The following is a 23174-nucleotide window of genomic DNA, read 5'->3' as shown; positions in this document are numbered from 1 at the left end:
GGGAATCTCCGAAAGTACCCAGGGCGGGGAAATCTGGGAGGAGGTAAAGAGGGTGGAATCCCTTTGTTTAGATTCACGGAGCTTGAATCTGTATATCTCTCCAGGAACCCAGGGAGGGAACACCTGGAGGGGAGGAGGGGAAAGGGAAATGGTTTATTCCCCTTTGTGGTGAGACTCAAGGAATCTGAGTCTTGGGGTCCCCCAGGGAAGGTTTTAGGGAGACCAGAGTGAGCCAGACACTGGAATCTTCTGGCTGGTGGCAGCGATATCAGATCCAAGCTGGTAATTAAGTTTGGAGGTTTCATGCTAGCTTCTCATGTTCTGAACTCTGAGGTTCAGATCTGAGTAGGACAGTTATGACACTCACGTCCTGTGCCAGCAGGGATGTGAGTGCTGCAGGGGTGGTACATTCAGCAGTTTCTGAGGGTGTTGCACTTGGTGTCATTCAATAGCTGTAAGTTAAGGAGCTGGGTTAGCTGGTTCTGAAGGGAGTAGGAAGTAGGGGGCACTTTTAAATTGAAATTTTGTCTCCACTGAAGTTAGTGGCAGAATTCCTACTGATTCATTGGGGCCAGGTTTCATAGTGCTTTTTCCATGGGTTGGCTTCCCAGGTGGCTTATTCTTCCTGTGTAAGTCAGTCTGTACCTTATCAGAAGCTAGGGTTGCCATGTTAGCCTTTCCTCAACCAGCTCTCTTCTGTAGGCTCCTTAGACTTTTCCTGCCTTTTGTGCCAGACGCAGTCAGTGTTTCTAGCTGAGGCGCCACTTTTGCAGGCGCAGCACAAGAGAGAGCACAGAGGGGGTGGCAAACCGTGAGGCCTTTCCTTCTGAACAGACATTGGGGCTCATCTTGGATCAGTGAAAAATAAACACTTAGGCTTCATTAATTTTCAGCTACAGAAGAAGATCCTATGCAATTTATTTCTTGTAAGATGGACAGCTTGGTGGTTTATTCATCAAATAATTTAAAATCTCCAGATTATTGGAATCCTGGGTTCACACATACACCCACCTACCCACCAGATGATTTCCATAGGGGATATATTGAGTGCCATGTGAATAAAATATAGCAATCAAATTGTAACAAGCTGTCTATTTGTGATAATAGATATTGTAAGCATAGGGCTTGATCTAAATTAACCCAAGTAAGTCAGGCCCATAGTGACACATTGTTGTTCATGTATTTTCCAGAGATCTGACTTTTGGAAGTGCAGTGGAAGTACAAGGCAAGCTGGTAAAAAGTCTTCATAGGATGCAAAATGTGGAATTGAAAGCTGAAAATATTCGTGTGGTAGGACCCTGTGATACTCTGGTATGTTATTGCACTTAACAGTCAAGCTCCAAGGATACCTTTTGGAACATGACTAATTTCAAAATATTCCCGTTTCTGACAGAGCACATTTCAAACTGTATTTCCTGCTATTTTTTCTAAAGTCGTCTCTATTTTTAATGTTTTTAAGATGTCTTCTACTCTCCCACTGGTGGACAGGGGCCTTTTCATTAAGGTAGAAACTGACTAGTGAACTGGGCATAGGGAGGAAACTGTGAAACTAACTTGATACTAAGGACTGGATTTGCTAAAGAATTGCAGGCCAGATTTCCCAACTGCTCAGCACCCACAATTGGAACCAGATCTCCAAAAGTTCTCTGTTGCCACTGTGAAACTTACAGCAAGATGTCAGAAAGTGATTGGCACGCACCATGGTGGGCTCTTTTGAAAATCTAGCCACTTACTTTGGCACTGAGTCCTGTTGAAATTCTGATTCTATATAGGTGCTTATATGGACACCATTACTGTGGTATCTGAGCATTTTCCAAAAGTGATCAACATCTGTCCCTTGGTGGTTCGTTCTCTTTCTGGTTGTCTTTGTAAAATCCACAAAGTACTCTGGAAAAAAACTGATGAAGTATTATTTTGCCTCTGACTTGTATCACTTATTGAACTTTAATAGGGAGTGATGATATTTCATGGATATCAGTAAAATTATTCTAACTGCAGGCTCTCAAGATTGTTTTTTTCCTGTCCTTTTTTTAGATGTTCCCTTTTAAACCAAGAGAGAGGCAACCTCTGGAATACAGCCGGCAGTTTCCTCACTTACGATGCAGAACCAACACACTGAGCTCCCTCCTGAGGGTACGCAGTGAAGCTACTGCAGCGATCCACTCATTTTTCAAGGTGCTCTGCTTCTTCACTTGATCTTGTTACTGTGTTTTCACATACACAAATGATGGTGCCACATAACACTCCTGCCTTTCCATTGCAGTTATGTAATGGGTGACAGTGGGAGACATGGAATCGGGTCTCTGAGGTTCTATTCCTAGTGCTGGCACTGACTTAGGATCGGCATGCACTGGGAACTTACATCGGTATAGCTGTGTGTCTCGGTGTGAAAAATCCACACCCCTGTGTGACGTACTTACACTTGCCTAATCCCTACACCTCCCAGCCACAGTGTAGACATACCTTTAGTATCCCAGATTCTGTGTTTTGTGGGCAGAGGTCAGAAGTGTTAGCACTATTCTCCCCCTTTGACTCCTGAGGTCATGAAAATCATTTCAGGTCGAATGAAATGTTTTGATTTTGAGAATTTTGTTTTTTAAATAAAATACATTTTTATCTTATCTCCAGGCTTTATTATAGGGGTAGGTAACCTATGGCATGCGTGGCAAAGGCAGCACGCAAGCTGATTTTCAATGACACTCACACTGCCCAGGTCCTGGCCACTGGTCTGGGCAGGCTCTGCATTTTAATTTAATTTTAAATGAAGCTTCCTAAACGTTTTAAAAACCTTATTTATTTTACATACAACAAAAGTTTAGTTATATTATAGACTTATAGAACGAGACCTTCTAAAAACGTTAAAATGTATTACTAGCACGCAAAACCTTTAAATTAGAGTGAAAAAATGAAGACTGGGCACACCCTTCTGAATGTTGTTGACCCCTGCTCTGTTATCACCCAACACAACAGCAGGTGGCGCCACACACCCAAATGAGCTACATGAGTGCTTTACCAAAGCCACTCACAGACAAACAGGAGACAACAGCCAATTTCCCAGCTCCCCAGCCTCCTTTCTGGAATATAAACACAGAATTATACCGTCTTGCACTGTGCAGGGATCTGTACAATGTAAGCTCATTAATATAGTTTGCTTTCCCCTCAACGTATGAAAGATATGCGCAAGTCAGTGTTAACCAAATTGAGATTTTCCCAGACATTTTACTTAGACACTCTGGTTAAGATAAAACATAAAACAAGTTTATTAACTACAGAAAGATTTTAAGTGGTAGCAAACAGATCAAAGCAGCTTGCCTAAGAAATAAACAAAAAGGCAAACTGAGTCTAATATACTAGATAGATAGGATTCGAATTAGCAATTTTTCACTCTGCCTGATGATACAAGCAGTCCAGCAAGTTTTCATACACAAGCTCGAAATCCCTTTAGCCTGGGACCAGCACTTCCGTCTTTATTCCTCAGGTGGTCTCTGGAGTGGGGAGTGAGGCCCTGAGATGTCACTCCCCACCTTGTATCATTTTTCCATATGGTGGGAATCGTTTGTTCTCAGCTAAGTTCCCTGTTCCAATTTGTGGAAAAATACAGGTACCAATATGGAGTTCATTGTCATGTGATCCGGTCACATGCCTTTGCGTGCCTTGCTGAGTCTTGGCAGCCTTTACTCAAAAGATGGCTGAAAAGTTCACAGGAAGGCTCACCATGTCTGGGGGATAAACTTCTCCTAGGGCCTATTGTTTCCTCTAATGGCCCATTACCTTGAAGAGGCCCTTCACAACCAGCTGTCTAGACTGGAATTATCTTGCCTAGTGGATGTCACCCAGGTGTAACCACATTTGAAATACAGATACCCAGTCAATATTCATAACTTCACATACAAAAATGATACATGCACACAAATATGATAATCCTATTGAGCAAATCATAACTTTTCCAGTGACCCCTTACATGACATAATTGTGTCATAAAATATCATAGTCATACCACTATGATGAATATGGGGTGCAGTGTCACAGTAGACATGTCCAGTAACTGTATCAGGACCGATAGAAATTGACGTGTAGGAGAACTGAGGCCGTTTAAAAACTTAACTCCTAACAAATACCAGTGGCTTCCGGTTGTTATTGCCTTGCATTGTATGTAGGAACTTTTGTCTCTATATCCTGACCGTAGAAAACTGGAATAAGATTCAGGAAATAAATCAGTAGGTCCATGCAAAGAGTAGCTAATACAGAGTAAAGAGCAACCATTTCAGTCTCTGAGATACCGTTCCCTTTTACAACTCTACCACGTTACTTCATTATGGTCCCTTCGAGCTGGGAGTCGTCTGTGGAACAGCAGCATTCAAAGCTAATAGTTGGATTTCTAAACACGGCGTTAATAAAGAACTCATTTTCCCTTTATAGTAATGGATTGTTCCGCCTTAGCTATCAGTGCAGTTTCGGTTGGATACACCGTTCTTCACTTCCTAACCTACTTTGCTGTTGTAGTTGTGGATGCTCAGCACCTCTGAAAATAAAGCCTAGGTTCTCCCAGCTTGGACACCCAGAAACTAAGACACCCAAATTTGGTGGTTGCTTCATTGGAAGCATGACCATTAATGATGTGACCTAGCATGTACAAACAGTGGCAATGTTGGCGTTAGAATTTGTCAGCTCCTGGCTTCCAATCCTAAACTCAGACCACAACTCCTACTTTGTTACTGGAAAAAAGGGTGCGGAGTCCTTGAGTTCTCCCATTAGATTTCGCTACCTATGCCTGTAAAGCCCTGTCCTAAAATGAACCTCCCTCTAGGATCCATAGAGTGTGTTTCCTTGGAGTGGACTTCAGGAAGGGATTCTCCCCCCACCCCCCAATGCATTTTGTTTTGTTTCTCCTTCCTCTCAAGCAGGGTTGGCCCAAACTGGAGATGGGAGACTGGATGGGGAGGGCCAGGGCTCTGAGGGGGCACCGAACATTTTCTCAGGTGCTTGGCTGACTGGTTCTTGCTTACATGCTCAGGTCTAACTCATCACCATATGTGGGCTCAGGAAGGAATCTTCCCCAACTCAGATTGGCAATGATCCGGCAGGGTGGGTAGGGGAAAGGTTTCGCCTTCCTTTCCAAGATGTGGGTCACTTGCCAGGATTATCTGGATATATCTCACTTAATCTTTTCCCTCCCATTGCGGGTGCCTCAGGCACTTGTGGACCTTGATCCCTCCTGTTCTCTGCCTGCGGCACATTATGGTCTGGTCTCTTGTGGGTTGTAATACTTTGGTCTCATTTAAGTTGTTGGGTTAGTGTGCGCATGGCTTGTGGTCTCCGTGAGAATCTGGTTATCCCTTCTGGCTTTAAACTCTATGACTCTAGTTAAAACTACATGCCAAGCACTCTACCTCCCAAACTAGACTTGTGGATTATTAGGGAGTTTACTGTCATAAAAGGATGAGTCAGACCTCCTGTAATTTGAAGTTATAGTTCCAGAGAGCTTTGGTATTTCAAATCTGATACTTAGACTAAGCCAAGCTTAGCCTTCTCAAGAGAGTACTCTGCAATATACGGATTTTAGGGTTGCTTTAAGATAGAAATATCGTGCCAGTTAAAGCTACTGTTTATTTCTGTACTGTACCAGCTGTTTATAGGTAAGACTTAAGTTTTTGTCACAGGTATTTTTAGTGGAAGTCAGGGACAGATCACAGGCAATAAACAAAAATTCACGAAGCCTTTCTTGCTGGTACTCTCAGGTCCCCTGTCGCCATGGGGAATGGGAGCTCTGGGGTCCCCCTGCCCATGGGGGTTGGGCGGCTACAGAGTCCCCTTAGCTCTCTGGGCAGCAGGTAGCTCAGAGTGGTCCCCTGCCATGGCTGGGAATTGCAGGGTTCACCAGCCGCTGATTGCGGCTGGGCAGCTGCAGGGGGTCCCCCTGCTGCGGCTGGAAAGCTGCAAGGACCCCACACACACACACTAGGATGGAGCCTCGCAACTGTAGGTGGGGGTAGCTGGCTTGGGAGCTCCAGTTCCAGGCAGAAAATGTCATGGAGGTCAAAGGAATTCATGGATTTCATGACATCCATGACTTCTGTGATACATTTGTAGCCTTACTTATAGGTTAAAAGACTTGGTTAAGAAAAAGACCAAGTAGGTGAGGTTATATCTTTGATTGCACTGACTTCTGTTGGTGGATGGTACAAGCTTCTGAGCTATACAGAGCTCCTTTTCCACCAGCAAAAGTTGGTCCAATAAAATATTACCTCACCTACCTTGTCTCATATCCTGGGACCAACAGGGCTACATCCTTTCATTAAGAAAAGTCAGTACTAGTTCTTGCCCACTAGATGGCAATACCCACAGTTGTTTGACTTTGGTTGGTTGCAGAAGACATAGATGGATGTTGAAGAACCTCTTGCCCTGAAGGAGATTTTAAAGAGCAATAGGAAAATGCTGTTAGAATTACCAATAGGCATGAAATTCTGATAAGATGTGTATATCTTACTGCTACTAAAGCAAATACCTTGCCTGTAGTTATTTTCAATATTGTGATATGATATTTTTCATGTGGAGTTCTTTTGCTTAACGTCCTATATATTTTGAAGCTAGATGCTTACTGATACTTGAATGCATTTTTGAAGAGACAATGAATGCAAGGTCAAAGTTGGCCACAGACTTAGATGTTTGTAAAAATAAGCTTTTGCAAATGCTGAGACCAACAAGAACATGTCTTTATTTATTTTATTTCATTGTGATCCAGTGGAAATGACTTTTAAAAAAAAAAAAATCCAAATCTTCCCATGTAGTACTTGCAATCCAACATTGCGGCATTGTGCACAAGAACTGCAAAATGAAACTAACTGGTCTGTTTTCGTTGTGCAAAACTGAAAACCAAAAAGAGCAAATGCTAAAATATTAACACAGATCTTTACCTATATCATGTAGTAGGCCAAACCTCTTTTCATTTTTTAAAAATGCTCTTATCCCAAGGGCTTTTTCACCTGACAGTGCCTGATTAATGCTAGAATTTTTGCTTTGGACGTCTAAGGCTAGAAACCCACCTTTAACTTTACCCTTGGGTAGTTCAATACCTGTGAGATACCCCTCTTAACCTTAAGAACCCTATGCTCCTAGACACAATGGGTATAGCCACATTGTAATTAGACACCCATGCAAGCTGACTTGGGTTCATGGAGCTCGGGCTGTGGAGCTGTTTAATGGAGGTGTGGTGTAGAGATCCAGGCTTAGGCTGCGATGGGGGAAGGTCCCAGAGCTCAGACTGCTGCCTGAGCTGGAATGTTTGCACCTTAATTAAACAGCCCTGCAGCCCGAGTCCCACAAACCCAAATCAGCTGGCATGGGCCAGCCACAGATGTCTAATTGCAGTGTAGACATACCCAGTGAAGAGTATGCAGCATGAATATCTCCTCTGAGCTCTGAACTCGCCTGCTGCTGTGGGTTCATGACAGAGCCACTAATGTTACCATAATATGTTTTGTGGTTTGATAATGGAAACTATGCTAAGTCTCTTAAGGAGGGGGACTGTGGTTCTGGGCATCCCTCTGATGAGCCCTACTTCTCAGGCACTTCCTACATTAGGCAGGAAGTCTGCTAATGTGAAATGCATTCTACTGCCAGCTTAATGGTGGTAGCTGCCATAAATTACATTGGACTTTAGAAACTCTACTCCCTTCTTGTAAAATGTATTGTACACCAGCCCTGAACTTTTCAAATTCGCATGCCCCTGCCTTCCCCAAATTCTTTGGTTCAGATAGCCCCAATTTGCTGACATTTACGGTAGGCTGCAAATTCCATTTATTTTCCCAGGCTTTTGTGTGGGAAGAGGGATGTGCTGAGGGATGGGATTTATGGCTGGAGGAGTGGGTATTCTGCTCCCTGTTTCAGGGAGGTAGCTGTGTTTGTGTTTATATTTTGAAAGGCCCCTAGAGCCCTGCACAGATCTCTAACTCATAGGGTTTTGCATACATAAATATTGTGAAGTTGATGTTTATTCATATTATTGTTATGTCAAGGGACCCAACCATGGTTGGGCTGCGTTGTGCTAGGAGCTGTACAGGGAGCGTGGTCCCTTCTGCTTACAGTCGAAATGTGCTCTTTCCATAGTCTCATTTGCCTAATTGTCCTTTATTTCTCCCTCCAGAAATCCAGCTAGTGTTTAGCACATACCAGGGTATCTCTCACATAACACTGAAGCTATTCTAAAATGTTACCTATGTTGTCTTTGGTCCTAGCCTGATAGATGAATCCTGACTTGCACATGTTGGACTCTTCCTTGGAGTTGACACGTAATATCCTTGGACTGGCAACTTTCAATGTTCTCTTTTGTTTCAGGATAATGGCTACGTGCACGTTCATACCCCTATAATTACATCAAACGACTGCGAAGGTGCGGGGGAGCTCTTTCATGTCAGGGTAAGTTGTACTTACAAAACAACTTTGTAATTACTGGGTGCTAAAGGGACAATCAGTTTTGTATATCCTGTTTTTTATGTACTTCTCTGAGATTTATTTTTGTAACCTACAGCTGTTCCTTGTGATCCTTAAAGTGCTGATTCTAACTGAAATAGATTAAACAGCTGTTTTTATCCCTTTTACTTTTATTCTGTACTTTCCCCAGCACCTTATGTTTTGATCAATTTCTCTATCCTGAGTTGTGTGGAAAACCTTAGAGAGAAATGGGGAGAGGGGGTCAAACATCTTAATAACCAGGCAAACGTGTTTGTAAAATAAAAACATGGGCGGAGGCCTCTGGGTCAGACCCAGCTGAACTCCTGTGAAACTAACTAGACTTCATGTTAATCAGCTCCTGCTATAAACCACAAAATGACTCCTGTTTTTTCCCCACCAGCTTCTTATTTCTTGCCACCTCTCTCATTTCTCTCTGTCCCTTCCTAAAAACTGCCCACGCTGTAATGATTGGCCCTTTTCTTCAGTGTTGGAAAATAAAGTTCAGTGTTTTCAATTGTGGTTCTGTTGACTTCAGCACTTGTAGAAATCATTCTCGTCCCTCCTCAGAAACTCATTTCAGAGCAACCCTAACTAAATTGCAGTATTCCCGAAATTTGCAGTAACACCCCCCACCCCCACAAAATTATGTGCACTCCCATAAGCCCCTTTGCCTTTCGCAAAAGAAAATGCATTCTTTGGCCACAAAATGATTGTATCTGCTTACACTTATTGGCCACAGCTTTGCTGGTGAATCATCTCTGAGCAAAGAAGTGTTGAGGTAGCGTGTCACTGCTGCAGTGTCACGTCTGCAGCTCCTTGTATCTCATTAATCTGCTGGTCAGAAACCTCCAGTACTGGTTGTTCAGGATTGAAAAACCTGCCCTGCCTTGCCCCACTGACAACACCCTCACAGACCAGTGCACGGCAACATGTGTACCCCAGCTTTCTGCTTACTCTTCCTAGTACAGCCCAGCTAATCTGCCCCTGGCTGATTGAAATACCTTAGTGCTACCACAGCGTGCTCCTGGCTGGTACATGCAAATTAAGATGTGGCAACAAGTGATGCTTGACAGTAAACACATTATACAATTTTCAATCCTATAGCATATCTCTGTTTAGTTTCTGCATGAACTATATCTACCTGTTAAAGGGTTCTGCTCACTGCAAGTGCACCTCCTTGTGGTTGGGTCTGGGAATTCTCTTGCCATGTCTGGTGCTCCTTTCTGTTGCTTGCTTGCACCGTGTCTCCTTTGCCTGTCTGCCCTCCTCCTCCCCTCCCCCCTCCCCCCGACTCAGGGTGCTTCCTTTTCATGACTAGACCCTCCAGCCAGGTCACTATATAGTCATCCCCTGCTAGGGTAACAAAATCCCACTGGACTAGCTGCTCTGACTCTGCCTCAGATGGTCTTTGGTGCCAGGTCTCTTGTGCTACTTTCTCGGTGACTGGTAGGGAAACCCAGGTCCTCCCTCTGCACTGGGTTCCAGCCCAGGGACCCTGTAACTAGCAACCGTGGTCTGCACATTCATTCCTTCCTGCTGTTTCCTTGCTTCCTTGTCTTCTTTCGACCCTACATTCTCAGGTGTTCTTCCCCACAACTTCTCTGGGTTGACCATTTATTCTGCAGCTAGGATTCCAGGGGTTCTCCTCCCCTCTGAGTTTCCAGCTCATCACCTCGCTGCTCCCAGAGAATGACTGCACACATCCTCACTGCAGCCCTCTTCTGCACTCAACTTCCTGGCTTTATGCTGACCAGCCTACTCCTGGGCTTCATGATCAGTTAAGCCAGGCTCTCCCTCCAGGTGCACCCAGATAACATAATTGGCCTCTCAGTCCCACGTTAGCCCCTTCAGGACCTGTGTTGGGTACACAGCCCGTCACACCACCCCTAAGCTTTACAGAATTAAATTATGTAGGACTGCAGTGTGAATGGCTGAAGTCACAAAAGCACTGGTGCAAATGTTGATTGGGGTGGGAATGCGTAGCTGTGATCTAGCAGATGGGACGTGGGGAAACTCATGAAAACTGGATTTTAGTTTACTGAGGCCATGGGCACGTCATTTAAACTTGTACCTTGGTTTCCCCATGTGTAAAGCACTGGGATTTGTGGTTGAAAGGTGCTATGTGAGTGCCAAGTATTAACCTATTAAATACTGTGCATGGAAGCATGGTGCTACAAATGTGGGGCTCCAAAGCTCCACTGGAGAAGGGGACGTTTCCCCTCATTCTCTGCTTTCTGCACTGGCTCCCCATTGAACAGAGGATTCCCAGCTCAAGATCTCTATCCTGACTTTTTCAAAGCCCTACGTAGAATTGGTCCTAGCTCCCAGAGGTAGCACCTCTCTCTCTCTATCCAGCACCTTCTGTTTGGTCAGCTGTTTCATTGCTTACTGTGTTTAAAGTGAAACACAGAATCCAACCTTTCACCCAGGCTGTCCCACCGCTCTGCCTTCAATGCACACTCCCACTCGTCTGTGTTTAATAATAACTTTGTAAACAAACCATGTGCCTGCTTCTTGCTTTGGGAGGGAGCAAGATTTGTAGGGCATGTCTATGCTACGGACCTTACAGCGGCAGAGCTGTACTGCTGCAGCCGCACTGCTGTAAGGTCTCTTGAGTAGCCGCTCTATGCCAACAGGAGAGAGCTCTGCTACTGGCATAATTAAGCCACCCTCTGAGCGGCAGTAGCTGTGTCAGCGGGAGACATTCTCCCACTGACATAGCTCTGTTCACACCAGTGGTTTTGTCGGTAACATTTATGTCGGACAGAAGTGTGGGTTTTTTTCAGGGTGGGTCAGTTGGCAGGTTCCAAGACCTTAGATTGTAAACTCTCCAGGGTAGGGATCACATTGTATCCTACATGTTCATGCCAGGCCTAGTACAGTTGGGCCTGATTCCTGACTGGAGCACTGTTTAGGCGCTATTACAATAGCAATAATTTAATAGTACTGATTGATTTAAATGTCAGTTCAACCCCATTTATCCAAATGACTCGGAGGGATGTATCTGAAATTTGGCATTGCAGAAAAGCAAAACTATAATGTCATGGAACACTAGTGATCTTGGGATAATTCACATCCCACGTGATTGAGGATTGGGATAACTTGGGAGTTTATCTGGACCAATTATGGTAGCACAGTTTTTAAAGGAATTATGTCAGGCAACCTCCACCCACAATTAGTGTATATTGCTACATTTTCTTCCTGCATCCAAATCAGCTTTAGCTAATTATGAACCACATAAACTATCCAAGTACTGGTCATCTCAAGAACTTGGCCAGAGATTACATGCTGTCAGTGTGTATTGTCCTGTCAGGAAGTTGCCACCACATAACTGCTTCCCCATTCTTCTAGCAATATGAGGATGTCCTTACTTAACATGGGATGGGATGAAACCTATAATAAATATGCCTCTGTAACTCTGGATCTAGACATTAACTCCTTACCTTTCCTTTAGTACATCCAAAACAAACCCTATTGACACCACAGGGAACGTAGTCACAATTTTTCCCAATAGATTAACCTCAGCAAAAGTAGCTTAATGTAGAGGCAGGGAGTGTCTGCCAAATATTTCCCTTCCAGCCAGTAGTGGAGCTGTAACACAGTCTGGCTGGGAACTGATTCCAGAGTGGAGGCTCTTTGGTTATCATAGACTCGTAGGACTGGAAAGGACCTCAAGAGGTCATGTCGTCCAGTCCCCTGCTCTCGTGACAAGACTAAGTATTATCTAGGCCATTGTCTCACCTACTCTTAAAAATCTCCAATGACGGAGATTCCACAACATCCCTAGGCAATGTATTCTAGTGGTTAACCACCCTGACAGGTAGGAAGTTTTTCCTAATGTCCAACCTAAACCACCCTTGCTGCAATTTAAGCCCATTGCTTCTTTTCCTATCCTCAGAGGTTAAGGAGAACAATTTTTCTCCCTCCTCCTTGTAACAACCTTTTATGGTTGTCTCATGCTGGGATGTCAGAGGGTTTTCAGCAAAAGTTGGAGCTCATGCCAAGCTAATATTGGTCTGTCCCATTCCTCACAACCAACATTTCTGCTTGTTCCACAAGCTGGTAGTCTGTACCTAACCCCTCTATACCTATACATCTAATCAGTACCTTAGAGAGATTGCCTGAGCCAAGCCAGTGAACAAATGGGATACTGTTATGCAATAGGATACAACTCAGTCAGTTAGGCCTTGTCTCACAGGCTCTGTTTGTATTTTAAATAGCCCTGACTCTCTCAGCTTTCACTATAGGGATGTGTCTTCACTGTAGAGTTAACCTGGGTAACTGGCACCTGGGCCTGACTTTCTGGGTTAGCCTAGCCCAGGTCTAAGCATTCCCACAGCAAAGCCCTACCTTTGTTACTGTGTCCACACCATTTCTAAAAGCGCTCATGTGTGCCTAGGGGCATATTTCGTAGTTCTCTGTGTTGAAACAGCCTGGGATTCTTTTCCAGACAATTGCAGGAGGACTTGCCTGTCCTTTGGTGAGGAATTGCAGGATGGCATTGGAGGACTCATCACTCCAATGATATGGACTGCAGCCTCCCTGCAAAGTTGCAAGCTTCCCACCCTAATTAAAGTGGATCTGGGATGCTGACCCACAAACCCAGCTGGGTAAATGAGCCCAGACTTAAAGCACTTCCAAAGCCCAGTGAGAGGGTTTTCTGTGTGGATAGTAGTAGGGTTTGAGCTAGAGCCGTGGTTAGCTGTGCAGTGAAGACATACCCTAAAAGGGTGGTAGATGATTAATTTAGGCAGGGATGAAAATTCTGCCTCTTGTCAAGCTTTAATAGCCTCTCCTTTCTGGACTGAAGGAATGACTTCTGTGGTCCTTTCGATTCTTTTTCTCTGTCCTCTTCTTCCGTTAGAATTGTAAGGAGTACATTGTAGAATCAAGTGTTTTATTGTTCTTAAAGCAAATAGCCTCGAGTCAAAGTAATATATCCATAGGTCTCAGGGTAAATAACAATTGATTTTCTTTTAATTTAAATCAGTTTTTTTTAATTTAAATTAAATACAGGTTTTGTTTTTTTAAATATTAGAAATTGACAACATATGGTATGGCCTAAATTATTATCTGTTAAAATTATTTAAATAAAATTAAAAAATACATGTTTACTGCCAAATTGTAATGAATTTCAGACCACTGAACAAGTAAAAGGCACTGGATAAGAACCTGGAGCCAGAGTTTGTTGATGTTTTAGATGAGCTTTTGACAATAGTATCCTCCTCTGTGGGTGCAGAGAACATGTCTTCATTTCAATTTATTCAGTTCATTCCATTCAATGGCCTGTTCATTCAGAATTAAGAAAACTGATTTATAAATAAAAATTAGGTGTGAGGATGAGATCTAATAGTTCTACAATCTTCAAGGACACATTGACCAGAAACAATCCGTTCAATTCGCTAACTACAGATAATACTTCCTTTGTTTAATAAATTGTTTAGTTTTAAATGCAAAATGTGTTTTGTTACAAATTTTCTGGTAAACTTTTTTCTTATGTATCCACATTTGATACCTGTATTTAACTAGTAAAAAATGCTGCTGTTGTGCATTTTTAAATGAATTTGAATTTCCAGCCATGTAGAACTTGACACACATCACAAGTAAAAAAATTAATCTAGTAAATAAGAAATGCATTACTCAGCATTTTTAATACTGTAAATGTAAGTTAAGTTATGTAATTTCTTAGGTAAATATGTATAATTTTAGTGTGTCTTCATGGTTAGCCAAAAAAGAAAAGCACTGAATTCAGTGTAAAGTCTATATTTAGTTGCAAATCAACATGTTGTAATGATTACTGATGAATGAGACTCAGCTTTTCTTTGGAAAAATAACTAAAAAGTACAAATGCAAACCAAAATTAAAACTGATGATTGGAATTAACGTTTCCTACTAGTTGATTTATGTCGTGATTAAAATCAGTTATTTAAATCAGTCCATCTTGCCAGCATTACTGTGCCCATAGAAGAATCAGGACCCCTCGGGGGTCGTGAAGTTATTACATGGGGGGGGGGGGTGAGCTGTCAGCCTCGACCCCAAACCCCGCTTTGCCTCCAGCATTTATAATGGTGTTACATATTTTAAAAAGTGTTTTTAATTTATAAGGGGGGGGTCACACTCAGAGGCTTGCGGTGTGAAAGGGGTCACCAGTACAAAAGTTTGAGAATCACTGGCGTAGCTAATCTGCTTTAGAGAGGTGTAGCTTGGCAGCTGGAACTCTGTCTGGGTATGCTCCCTCTCCAGTAGGGGGCTCTGCTGGTGTAGCTATACCAGCCGAGGTTCTGTAGTGCAGACAAGCCCTAAAATGGATGTAATATCCAGCTCCTGTGGAGGGTGTGAGGGGCAGTGAATGTTTGCAAAGCTTTGGAGAGGTGAAGTGCTAAGTTATATTAATTCTACTCCTAAAATACCTCCTCGCTGAGATGCTCAGAGGGTCCAATCCTGTGCCTGTTGAGGAAAATGGAATTCTTTTCATTGACCTTGGTGGAAGGTGGATTGGGCCCAGAATGCTTCATGATAACTCCCAAAGCTTTACAGAAATACTGAAGGAATCAAAAAGCTCTTTCAAAATGTGAGCAAAAAACCAAACAGAAATGAGCACAGTGCTAAAGAGAGGATGGAGAGAAATAAACGGCTTTTGGGTTGGGGGGAAGCAAACCATTTTTAGAGGTTTAAGTGATTAAAATATCATGAGCCTGGTTTTGCTGAAATGGCAACCGTCTAGAAATGAGGTGCAGATCCTCAGTGGTGTGAATTATCATAGCTCTGTTGATTTCAGTGGAGTAGTGCAGGTTTACACCTGCTGAGAATCTGGCTGTTTAAATATGGCATAATGAAACACGGCCTATATGGAGGTAAACTGTCCTCTGATCTAAGAATATAGGTAGCTGACCATATATCTTGGAGGTGAACAGCAGAGCTTTAAAAAAAAAAAAAAACAACCAAAACAGGTTCCAAGCTAGTAAGAAAAATGTCAGCTTGAAGAAGCTCTCAAAGGTACTAGAACCCTGAATGAGCTCAACCTAGCAATGCCCATGAGGTCCTTCTGTTTTACAAGCTGGGAAATGAGGCAGTGACAGATCACGTGACAGGTCCTTGGCAAAGCTGGGAATAGACGCAGGGGCCTAAATTTTGAGAGCTGGGTATCTTAGGCATCTGAACACACATCCTGCACCCAGATAAGTGGTCTGACTATTTTGTTTTCAGAAATGTGCCTCCAGAGCACCCTTTGAAGGCACTGGGAACTGTGGTTGCTCAGGTCCTTTGAAAAGCAGGCATTTATTTAGGTGCCCAGCTTTTAACACCCAGGTGTCCTGTCTTCTTCCTCTTTGCACATTGCTGCAAACCATGCTGTCTCCCCTGAGTTCAGAATCTGTTCCTCCTGCACTTAGCTGTCGGGTTCTGATAGGGTGACCAGACAGCAAGTGTGAAAAATTGGGATGGGAAGTAATAGGAGCCTATATAAGAAAAAGACCCAAAAATCGGGACTGTCCCTATAAAATTGGGACGTCTGGTCACCCTAGGTTCTGAGTTCAGGTTTTTGTATTTCTTTTGTCAGAGTTTATAAGTGACTTTTTAAAAAAAAAAAAAGGAAAGGAAAACAGCTGAACTCAGGTGTTGGCAGGTATGATGTGATGGAGGAGCACTTCTGGATATTTTATTTTAAAATCAATCTATTTCTAATATGTCAGCTCATTTAGTAAGGCTTTTAACACAGTTCCCCGTGGAATTCTCATTAACAAACTAGGGAAATATGGCCTAGATGAAATTACTATCAGGTGGGTGCACAACTCGTTGAAAAACCATACTCAGAGTAGTTATCAGTGGTTCTCTGTCAAGCTGGGAGGACATATTAAGTGGGGCTCTGCAGGGTCTCTCCTGGGTCTGGTACTGCTCAGTATTTTCATTAACTACTTGGGTTGTGGAGTAGAGAGTACACTTATAAAATTTGCAGGTGATACCAAGCTGGAAGGGGTTTCAAACACTCTGGAAGACAGCATTAGAATTCAAAATGATCTTGATAAATTGGAGAATTTGGTGTGAATTCCATAAAATGAAATTCAGTAAAGGCAAGTGCAAAGTACTATACTTAAAGGAAAAATCAAATGCAGAAATTCGAAATAGGGAATAACTGGCTTGGCAGCAGTACTGCAGAAAAGGATGTGTGGGTTATAGTGGATCACAGACAGAACATGAGTCAACAATGTGTTGCTGTTGCAAAAAGAGCAAATGGGGTGTGTTAAGAGGAGCGTCATATACAAGACCCAAAAGGTAATTGTCCTGCTCTATTTGGCACTGGTGAGGCCTCTGCTGGAGTATTGTAAGAAAGATGTGGACAAATTGGAGAGTCAGAGGAAAGCAACAAAAATAGGAGAATTAGTAAATATGACCTATGTATAAACGGGGAAAGAAATGGAAATGTTTAGAGAAGAGAAGGCGGTGAGAGGACATAAGTCTTCAAATATGTACAAACTTTTTTATAAAGAGGATAGTGGTCAATGGTTTACCATGTCCCTCGAGGGAAGGACCAGTAGTACTTGGGTTAGTTTTCAACAAAAAGAGATTTAGATTAGATATGAAGAAAATCTTTCTAACTATAAGTCTAGTTAAGCACTGGAACATGTTACCTAGGGAGACTGTGGAATCCCTGTCCGTGGGGGTTTTAAGACAAATATCTGACAGGGATGGTCTAGGTATACTTAATCCTGCTTCAGTGTAGGGGGATACCTTATGTTTACACAGCAACTTCAGTGCCTCAGGATCACCAGTTATTTCACAAACTGGCCTCAAACTGCTTCAATAGGGCTTGCTTCACTTTTTCACCGAAGTGCGGTCACTGCTAGGATGAAACTTGCGAGGTGTTGCATGGTGCACAGCCACAGTACAAAGCAGTTTAATCCAGGAAGTGTAGAGCACCATGCCCAGCTACAGGAGAAATTTGAAGTAGAACAGAATGTAACCAACCAAGAGGGAATTTAGCCAGAGCACCCATATCTTGTGAAAAGTGCTCGAGAATCATTAATGACCACAAGCACTTGGAGCTTCTGTGCCTCATCCTAAAGATACATTGGAGAAGGAATACTGTACTTTAGAATGAAATAAACTTCAGCAATAGGAGAGGAAACCGTCTGCCTTCATCAGGAAGGAGAAAAAAAAACGTGAAGAAATCTAGTGAGTAAACTTGAGGAAGGGGGTAGAGGGCGAAGATCTTAACTAAGAATCCTTAATAAGAAACTATGATTTTTTTACATGGGCGCAGCCCCCCTCCTCCCCCAAAAAATAAAATTAAAAAAAATTAGGGATTACATTAATAAAAAAAATACTGAGTTTGAAACAATTATAATTTATCCTTTTATTAAAGGTGGACATATGTAATCATGGTACAAAACTACTCATTAAAGCAATATCCAACAGCTTTTCTTTTCTTTGTAACTCTAAGCCCTCCCCTAATAAAATTGTTGTCTATGCCTAGCTAAATGTTCCAGGATGTTTCTTTGTGTGCACATTGTCCAATGACCTGGAAAGATACGCAAGAGCTGGAAGAAAAGGTCATTTGTGGCTCTGTGCCTGTATAATCTCCATATTCCAATCATAGAATAACAATGAAGACTCCATAGAATATTCCGTTTTCTTTTTTCTCATTACCGTAGTGCTTTTTCTGATAGAATCAATTCATTCCCCTGTGAAAGGAAAATAGCACTGATTAAAATTTTTTTAATAAACTTTAGGCACCTGCCTTAGATGGAAAATACCTGCCCCCCTTCCCCCCCAACTTTCTTATCAGACTTAAAATTGAGCCTTTATGGCAGCGATGTGTGAAACCAAAGATATTCTAATGGTAGAAATTCTTAAAGATTTTATTTTCCATAATCTCTGTGAAGAAGAATGAACTTGTGCTTAAAGGTCAGGACTGGATTGGGCAGTCTGGGTTTGTTGTCCTGTACAGCTTTTCAAGTCATTCAAAGCCTTTATTTTGGATGCCTCCGTTTCTTAAAAACTTAAGAACTGATTTCCACTCCCCACCCCCTGAGGTTCTGAACATTTACAGCTCCAGTTAGCTGTGTGTGCTCAGCTTCTCTGAAATTCAGGACCTAAGTGTCCCAGTCTGAGCTCCTGAAATTAGGTTACCACTGAAAATTCAGGCTTCCACTTCTGTGCCCGTTTCCCCATCTGTGAAATGGGTTGAGCAGAGGCACGCCCTCCCTGTGCTTTACATTGTACCTTGTTATACTCTTCTGTTGCCCTTCCTACTATAACCCTGCCTTTTGGTTGCCTCACAATGTAAGTTATGCTCTCTTGCAATAACTTACACTTAAATTACATAATCATTTACATACACTTCAAGCAAAATTCAGAGTTGCTAACCCACTTCTAGTCCTACAGGCCTGTATAACTGAAGAACTGAATATTTTTAGCTTTCTCCAAGGGCCCCACAGTGGCATATAAATGTGCATCCCCCACTTCTATTACAAAGTCAATTTCTTTTTTATTGCTATTTGCATTACAGTAATGCTTTGGAGGCACCAGCAACAATCAAGGCCCCACCCAGTGCTGGAAACCTAGTAAGAGATGGTCTGTGTCCTGAAGAACTTGGTCTTACAAGTCAAAGGAAGTGCTCTTCTTCCCATTGCACAAATGAGAGACTGAGGCACAGAGAGATTGTGACTCATCCAAGCTCATGCCAGGCATCTTTGGCAGAGCCAGGGAACTAGACCCAGTTCTCCTGAGTCCCAGTGCAGTGCATTATTCACAAGACCTTCCTCCCTAGCTCCTTTCTGCTGCACTCGATGGCTTTTTTCCCTTGTCTGTCTTTTTGCTTTTTATTACTACATTAGTAAATTATTTCAGAGCCATCTAATAACCTTAGGTATGCAACAAAGTATTAAGGACCATATCCTGCACTTGATATGTATTCTGCCATTGATGTCAGCGGGAACCAGACCTCTACCAAAATTTAGCCTAGTCATGTGCTTATAATGCACCAATCCTGTAAACGCTTAAGCACATGCATAAATTGACTCATCTGACTAGTCCCATTGATTTTGATGGGACTATTCATGTGAGTATTTAGACACGTGCAGGATTGGGAAGGGCATAGTTTTCTGGGTACTTTTCTAATAGCTGAACACGCTGTTGTCTTACAGAAAATTCTTTATAATGCCGTTCATTCTGTTGCTGGGGTGGAGAGTTGGGAATAGGAACGTGTATTTGTTATAAACCATGTTTCATGGTTTATATAAACAGGCAGTCCAGTGTTCCTTCTACTTTTTCCCACCCATGTGCAGAATTAATTTTATGTGCACCAATATGGAGGTGATGTGTGACACACCACCTCCATATTGGTGCACAACAAAATTCATGTGACGGGGTAGGGCCAAGGGGTTCAGAGTGTGGGAGAGGGTTCATAGCTGGGGCAGAAGGTTGGGGTGAGGACTCCAGCTGGGGATGAGGGGATTGGGATGTGGGCGGTGCTCAGGGCTAGGGCAGAGGGTTGGGGTATGGGGAGGATGTGGGCTCTGGGGTGGGGCCGGGGATGAGGGGTTTGGGGTGCAGGCTTTCCCAGGGCTATGGTGGAGAGAGAGGACTCCCCCAGCTCAGTCTTCCCACAGCAGCACCTGGGCTGGGGGGAAGGAGTGCCTCTCCCCGCCACGGCAGATCCGGTTGGGCTGGGCCAGGCCGGGGGAAGGTGCAGCTCTGTCAGGGCTGGGCTAGGGGAAGGGCTCCTCGACTCGGCTGGGTTGGGCAGGCGGAGGGGCTCCTTTCCCCAGCCATGGCAGCTCAGGCTGGGCTGGGCTGGGGGAGGGGCACCTCTGCCCCGCTGGACCGGGCTGGGCCGGGGGAGGGGCACCTCTCCCCCGCTGGACCAGTCCGGGCCAGGGGACTTGCATGGCCCTACATAATTTGCTGCTCAGCTGCACAGCCAAGCAGCTTACAGGGAACCTAGGCAGGCACCCATAAATCATGTGTCCCTCTCCACTCTCCCATATATGCAATTTAGAACAAGTTAATGACTTAAATACATTGACATGCCACTACTGTCTGAATCGGGGTGGACAAACTACTGCCCTAGGGCCGCATCCATCCCTCGAACTCCCACTGGGAAGCAGGGTCGGGGGCTTACCCCACTCCGTGCAGCTCCTGGAAGCAGCAGCATGTTCTCTCTCTGGTTCCTATGCGTAGGGGCAGCCCGGGGGGCTCTGCACACTGCCCCTGCCCAAATGCAGCCCCCGCAGCTTCCATTGGCTGGGAACTGTGACCAATGGGAGCTGCAGGGACAGTACCTGTGGATGGGGCAGTGTGCAGAACTGCCTGGCCATGCCTCCACGTAGGAGCCATCAGGGGGGACATGCTGCTGCTTCTCGGAGCTGTTTGAGATAAGTGCTCTCCAGAGCCTGCACCCCTGACCCCTTTCCATGCCCCAACCTCCTTTTACAGTCCTGATCCCCCTCCAAACCCCTCAGTCCCAGCCCATAGCACCCTCCTGTATTTCCAACCCCCAAGCCCCACCCCAGACCCCGCACCCCCAGCTGGAGCCTTCACCCCTTCCCGCACCCCAACCCCAATTTCATGAGCATTCATGGCCCGCCATACAATTTCCATACCCAGATGTGGCCCTCAGGCCAAAAAGTTTGCCCACCTCTGGTCTAAATGCTCCTCAAGAGACAATTAAGAATCTTTTTAGTATATTTCCAACTTTAGAGTTGATTTCTCTCCCCCTCTCCCTACAGATGCTCTGTAGACTACTTCAGTGACAACAGGTGATACCACCTTAAATCACCCTGAGGCCCTGTCTAGACTGGAGATTAGCCCCAGGTTCTCATGCAAATCCTGGCTTTCTCTGTTTAAATTAGGGGTTTGCGTGGTGCAGCTATGCTGAAATAGGAGGTAACTGCCAAGTTAGAAAAGGCCCCAAACTGATTTTGAAATGGACTTACCTTGACCTACTTTTAAAACCAATTAGACAATGCTCCTGATGTACACAAGCCCCTGGTGTATGGCTTTACTCCCGGAAACATGGGACCTTGTCTTGTGGGTTTTTTTGGTGTTTTTTTAAAATTTAGATTGAAGCGCCTGTAATTTTCGGAGGAGGGGCATGAGTGATAAATTAGGAGCCATGATCCTTAATTGTCGATTAATAGTCTGGCATGTTGTGTGTTCTTGACTTACAGACATCAAATAAAGTACAGGAACCTGGGGAAAACTCCCATTTCTTCAATGTTCCTGCCTTCCTGACGGTCTCTGGACAACTCCATCTGGAAGTGATGGCTGGGTATGGAAATCTTTTCTCTTGATCTAATGGAGTCTCATAAAACTCGGTCAGAGCTTCTGTCCAGTAGGCTTTGTTTCACATGTTCCACCTTCCATGTGCTTGCCAAACACCCAGTTGGGCAACGTTTTGTGGTCAGTGCTGGAGAGTCCAAATCACTCTTTGGAGAAAGCTGGATTCCATTTGAATTCTGGAGAATGAGTTGGGGTGTAAATTTAAGATACATACACTCCTCCACCCCTTCTTGAAGAAGGTCAATGAGAGGTTGGCACAAAGATCCAGGCTGGGACATGAATTTTGTGTAATAACTTAGTTATTATCATTATCTGTTGTTTGTCCAGGACCTTATGATCGCATCCAGCATCGCTCAATGGGGAAATCTGCTTCCCTTTAGGCCAATGCTGTTCCTGTTCTTTGTTTCTTTTCCTTCCCCATCCTCCTTTCTCTGTTTCTATCCCTTTTCCCTGTATTTGTGTGCTTTCTCTCTTCTTCCCTCTGCATCTCCTTCCCTGCAGAACTCCCCGGGCTTACCATACTTTCGCTCCCAACACCTCCCCTTTTCCAGCTGTGAAAGCAATCAGCAATTGAATAGTTGATAATATTGCAGTGTTGTCATTAGCCTTCAGTGTTAACACCCCTTGAGATTTAGGGGATGTGAGAATTCACACCTACCAGTGCCACTGTTTCAGTCTTTCTGCATACTTGGGTCTGATCTACACTAAGCTTTCACAATGATTTATGTTAATTGTTAGATTAAACCAGCGGGTCCCTCTCCCCACCTGTTGGTGTCATTCTGTTGACACAAAGGTGTTTCTCTCAGGGCTTATCTTCATTACCCGGAGACGCTGCTGCAATCAATGCAGTGGGTGTCAATTTAGCAGGGTTCGTGAAGACCAACTAAATCGACGGCAGAGTGCTCTCCAGTTGGCCCATCTTACTCTTCTTGGGGAGCTTGAGTAGTGAAGTCAACTAGAGAGTGTCTCGATACCAGGGTAAGTCGATCTAAGCTACGTTGACCTCAGCTACATTATTCACGTAGCTGAAGTAGCTTAAGACAAGCCGTCACTATAGCTACTTTGCACTGATTAAGTCTGTGCTTCTCCTGATTGAACAAAATTGGTATAAAAACTGAGCATTTAGCAGGCCTCAGAAAGACAGCAGTGTGTCAACTTACCACACAGTGCACATTAGGAAGATTATCTTCGTAACCATGGGGGAGAGAAACCTTCGTTTTTTAATAAATGCTTTGGTTCTGAAGAATTGAATGTTCAGTGGCATCCTCAGAAATACATCACACAGGCTGGATGTAGCCCACAAGTCAGGTGTTTGAAATCTCTGAGTTAGAGAACAGGATGGGGAAACTTGGGTGCTGGTGTGGTCTCTAGTGCATATTTGCTGTGTGACCCTGGGCAAGAGGCATTCTTGCCTCAGTTTGCCCACTGAAGAACTGGGTATA

At 43.8% G+C, this 23174-nt stretch overlaps 1 protein-coding gene across 1 annotated transcript in view; it reads left to right on the top strand.

The window, feature by feature from the left end:
* NARS2 (asparaginyl-tRNA synthetase 2, mitochondrial) overlaps positions 1 to 23174 on the top strand; it is a 78292-nt gene that overhangs the window by 2823 nt on the left and 52295 nt on the right. The window contains exons 3-6 of the mRNA XM_030558292.1: positions 1191 to 1311; positions 2035 to 2175; positions 8335 to 8415; positions 21621 to 21721. Coding sequence (XP_030414152.1) covers positions 1191 to 1311; positions 2035 to 2175; positions 8335 to 8415; positions 21621 to 21721 — 444 coding nt within the window. The remainder of the gene's footprint in view (positions 1 to 1190; positions 1312 to 2034; positions 2176 to 8334; positions 8416 to 21620; positions 21722 to 23174) is intronic.

Source organism: Gopherus evgoodei, chromosome 1 (genome assembly GCF_007399415.2).
Source record: "Gopherus evgoodei ecotype Sinaloan lineage chromosome 1, rGopEvg1_v1.p, whole genome shotgun sequence".
Lineage (NCBI taxonomy): Eukaryota > Metazoa > Chordata > Testudines > Testudinidae > Gopherus > Gopherus evgoodei.
This window is presented reverse-complemented; position numbering and strand designations above follow the sequence as displayed.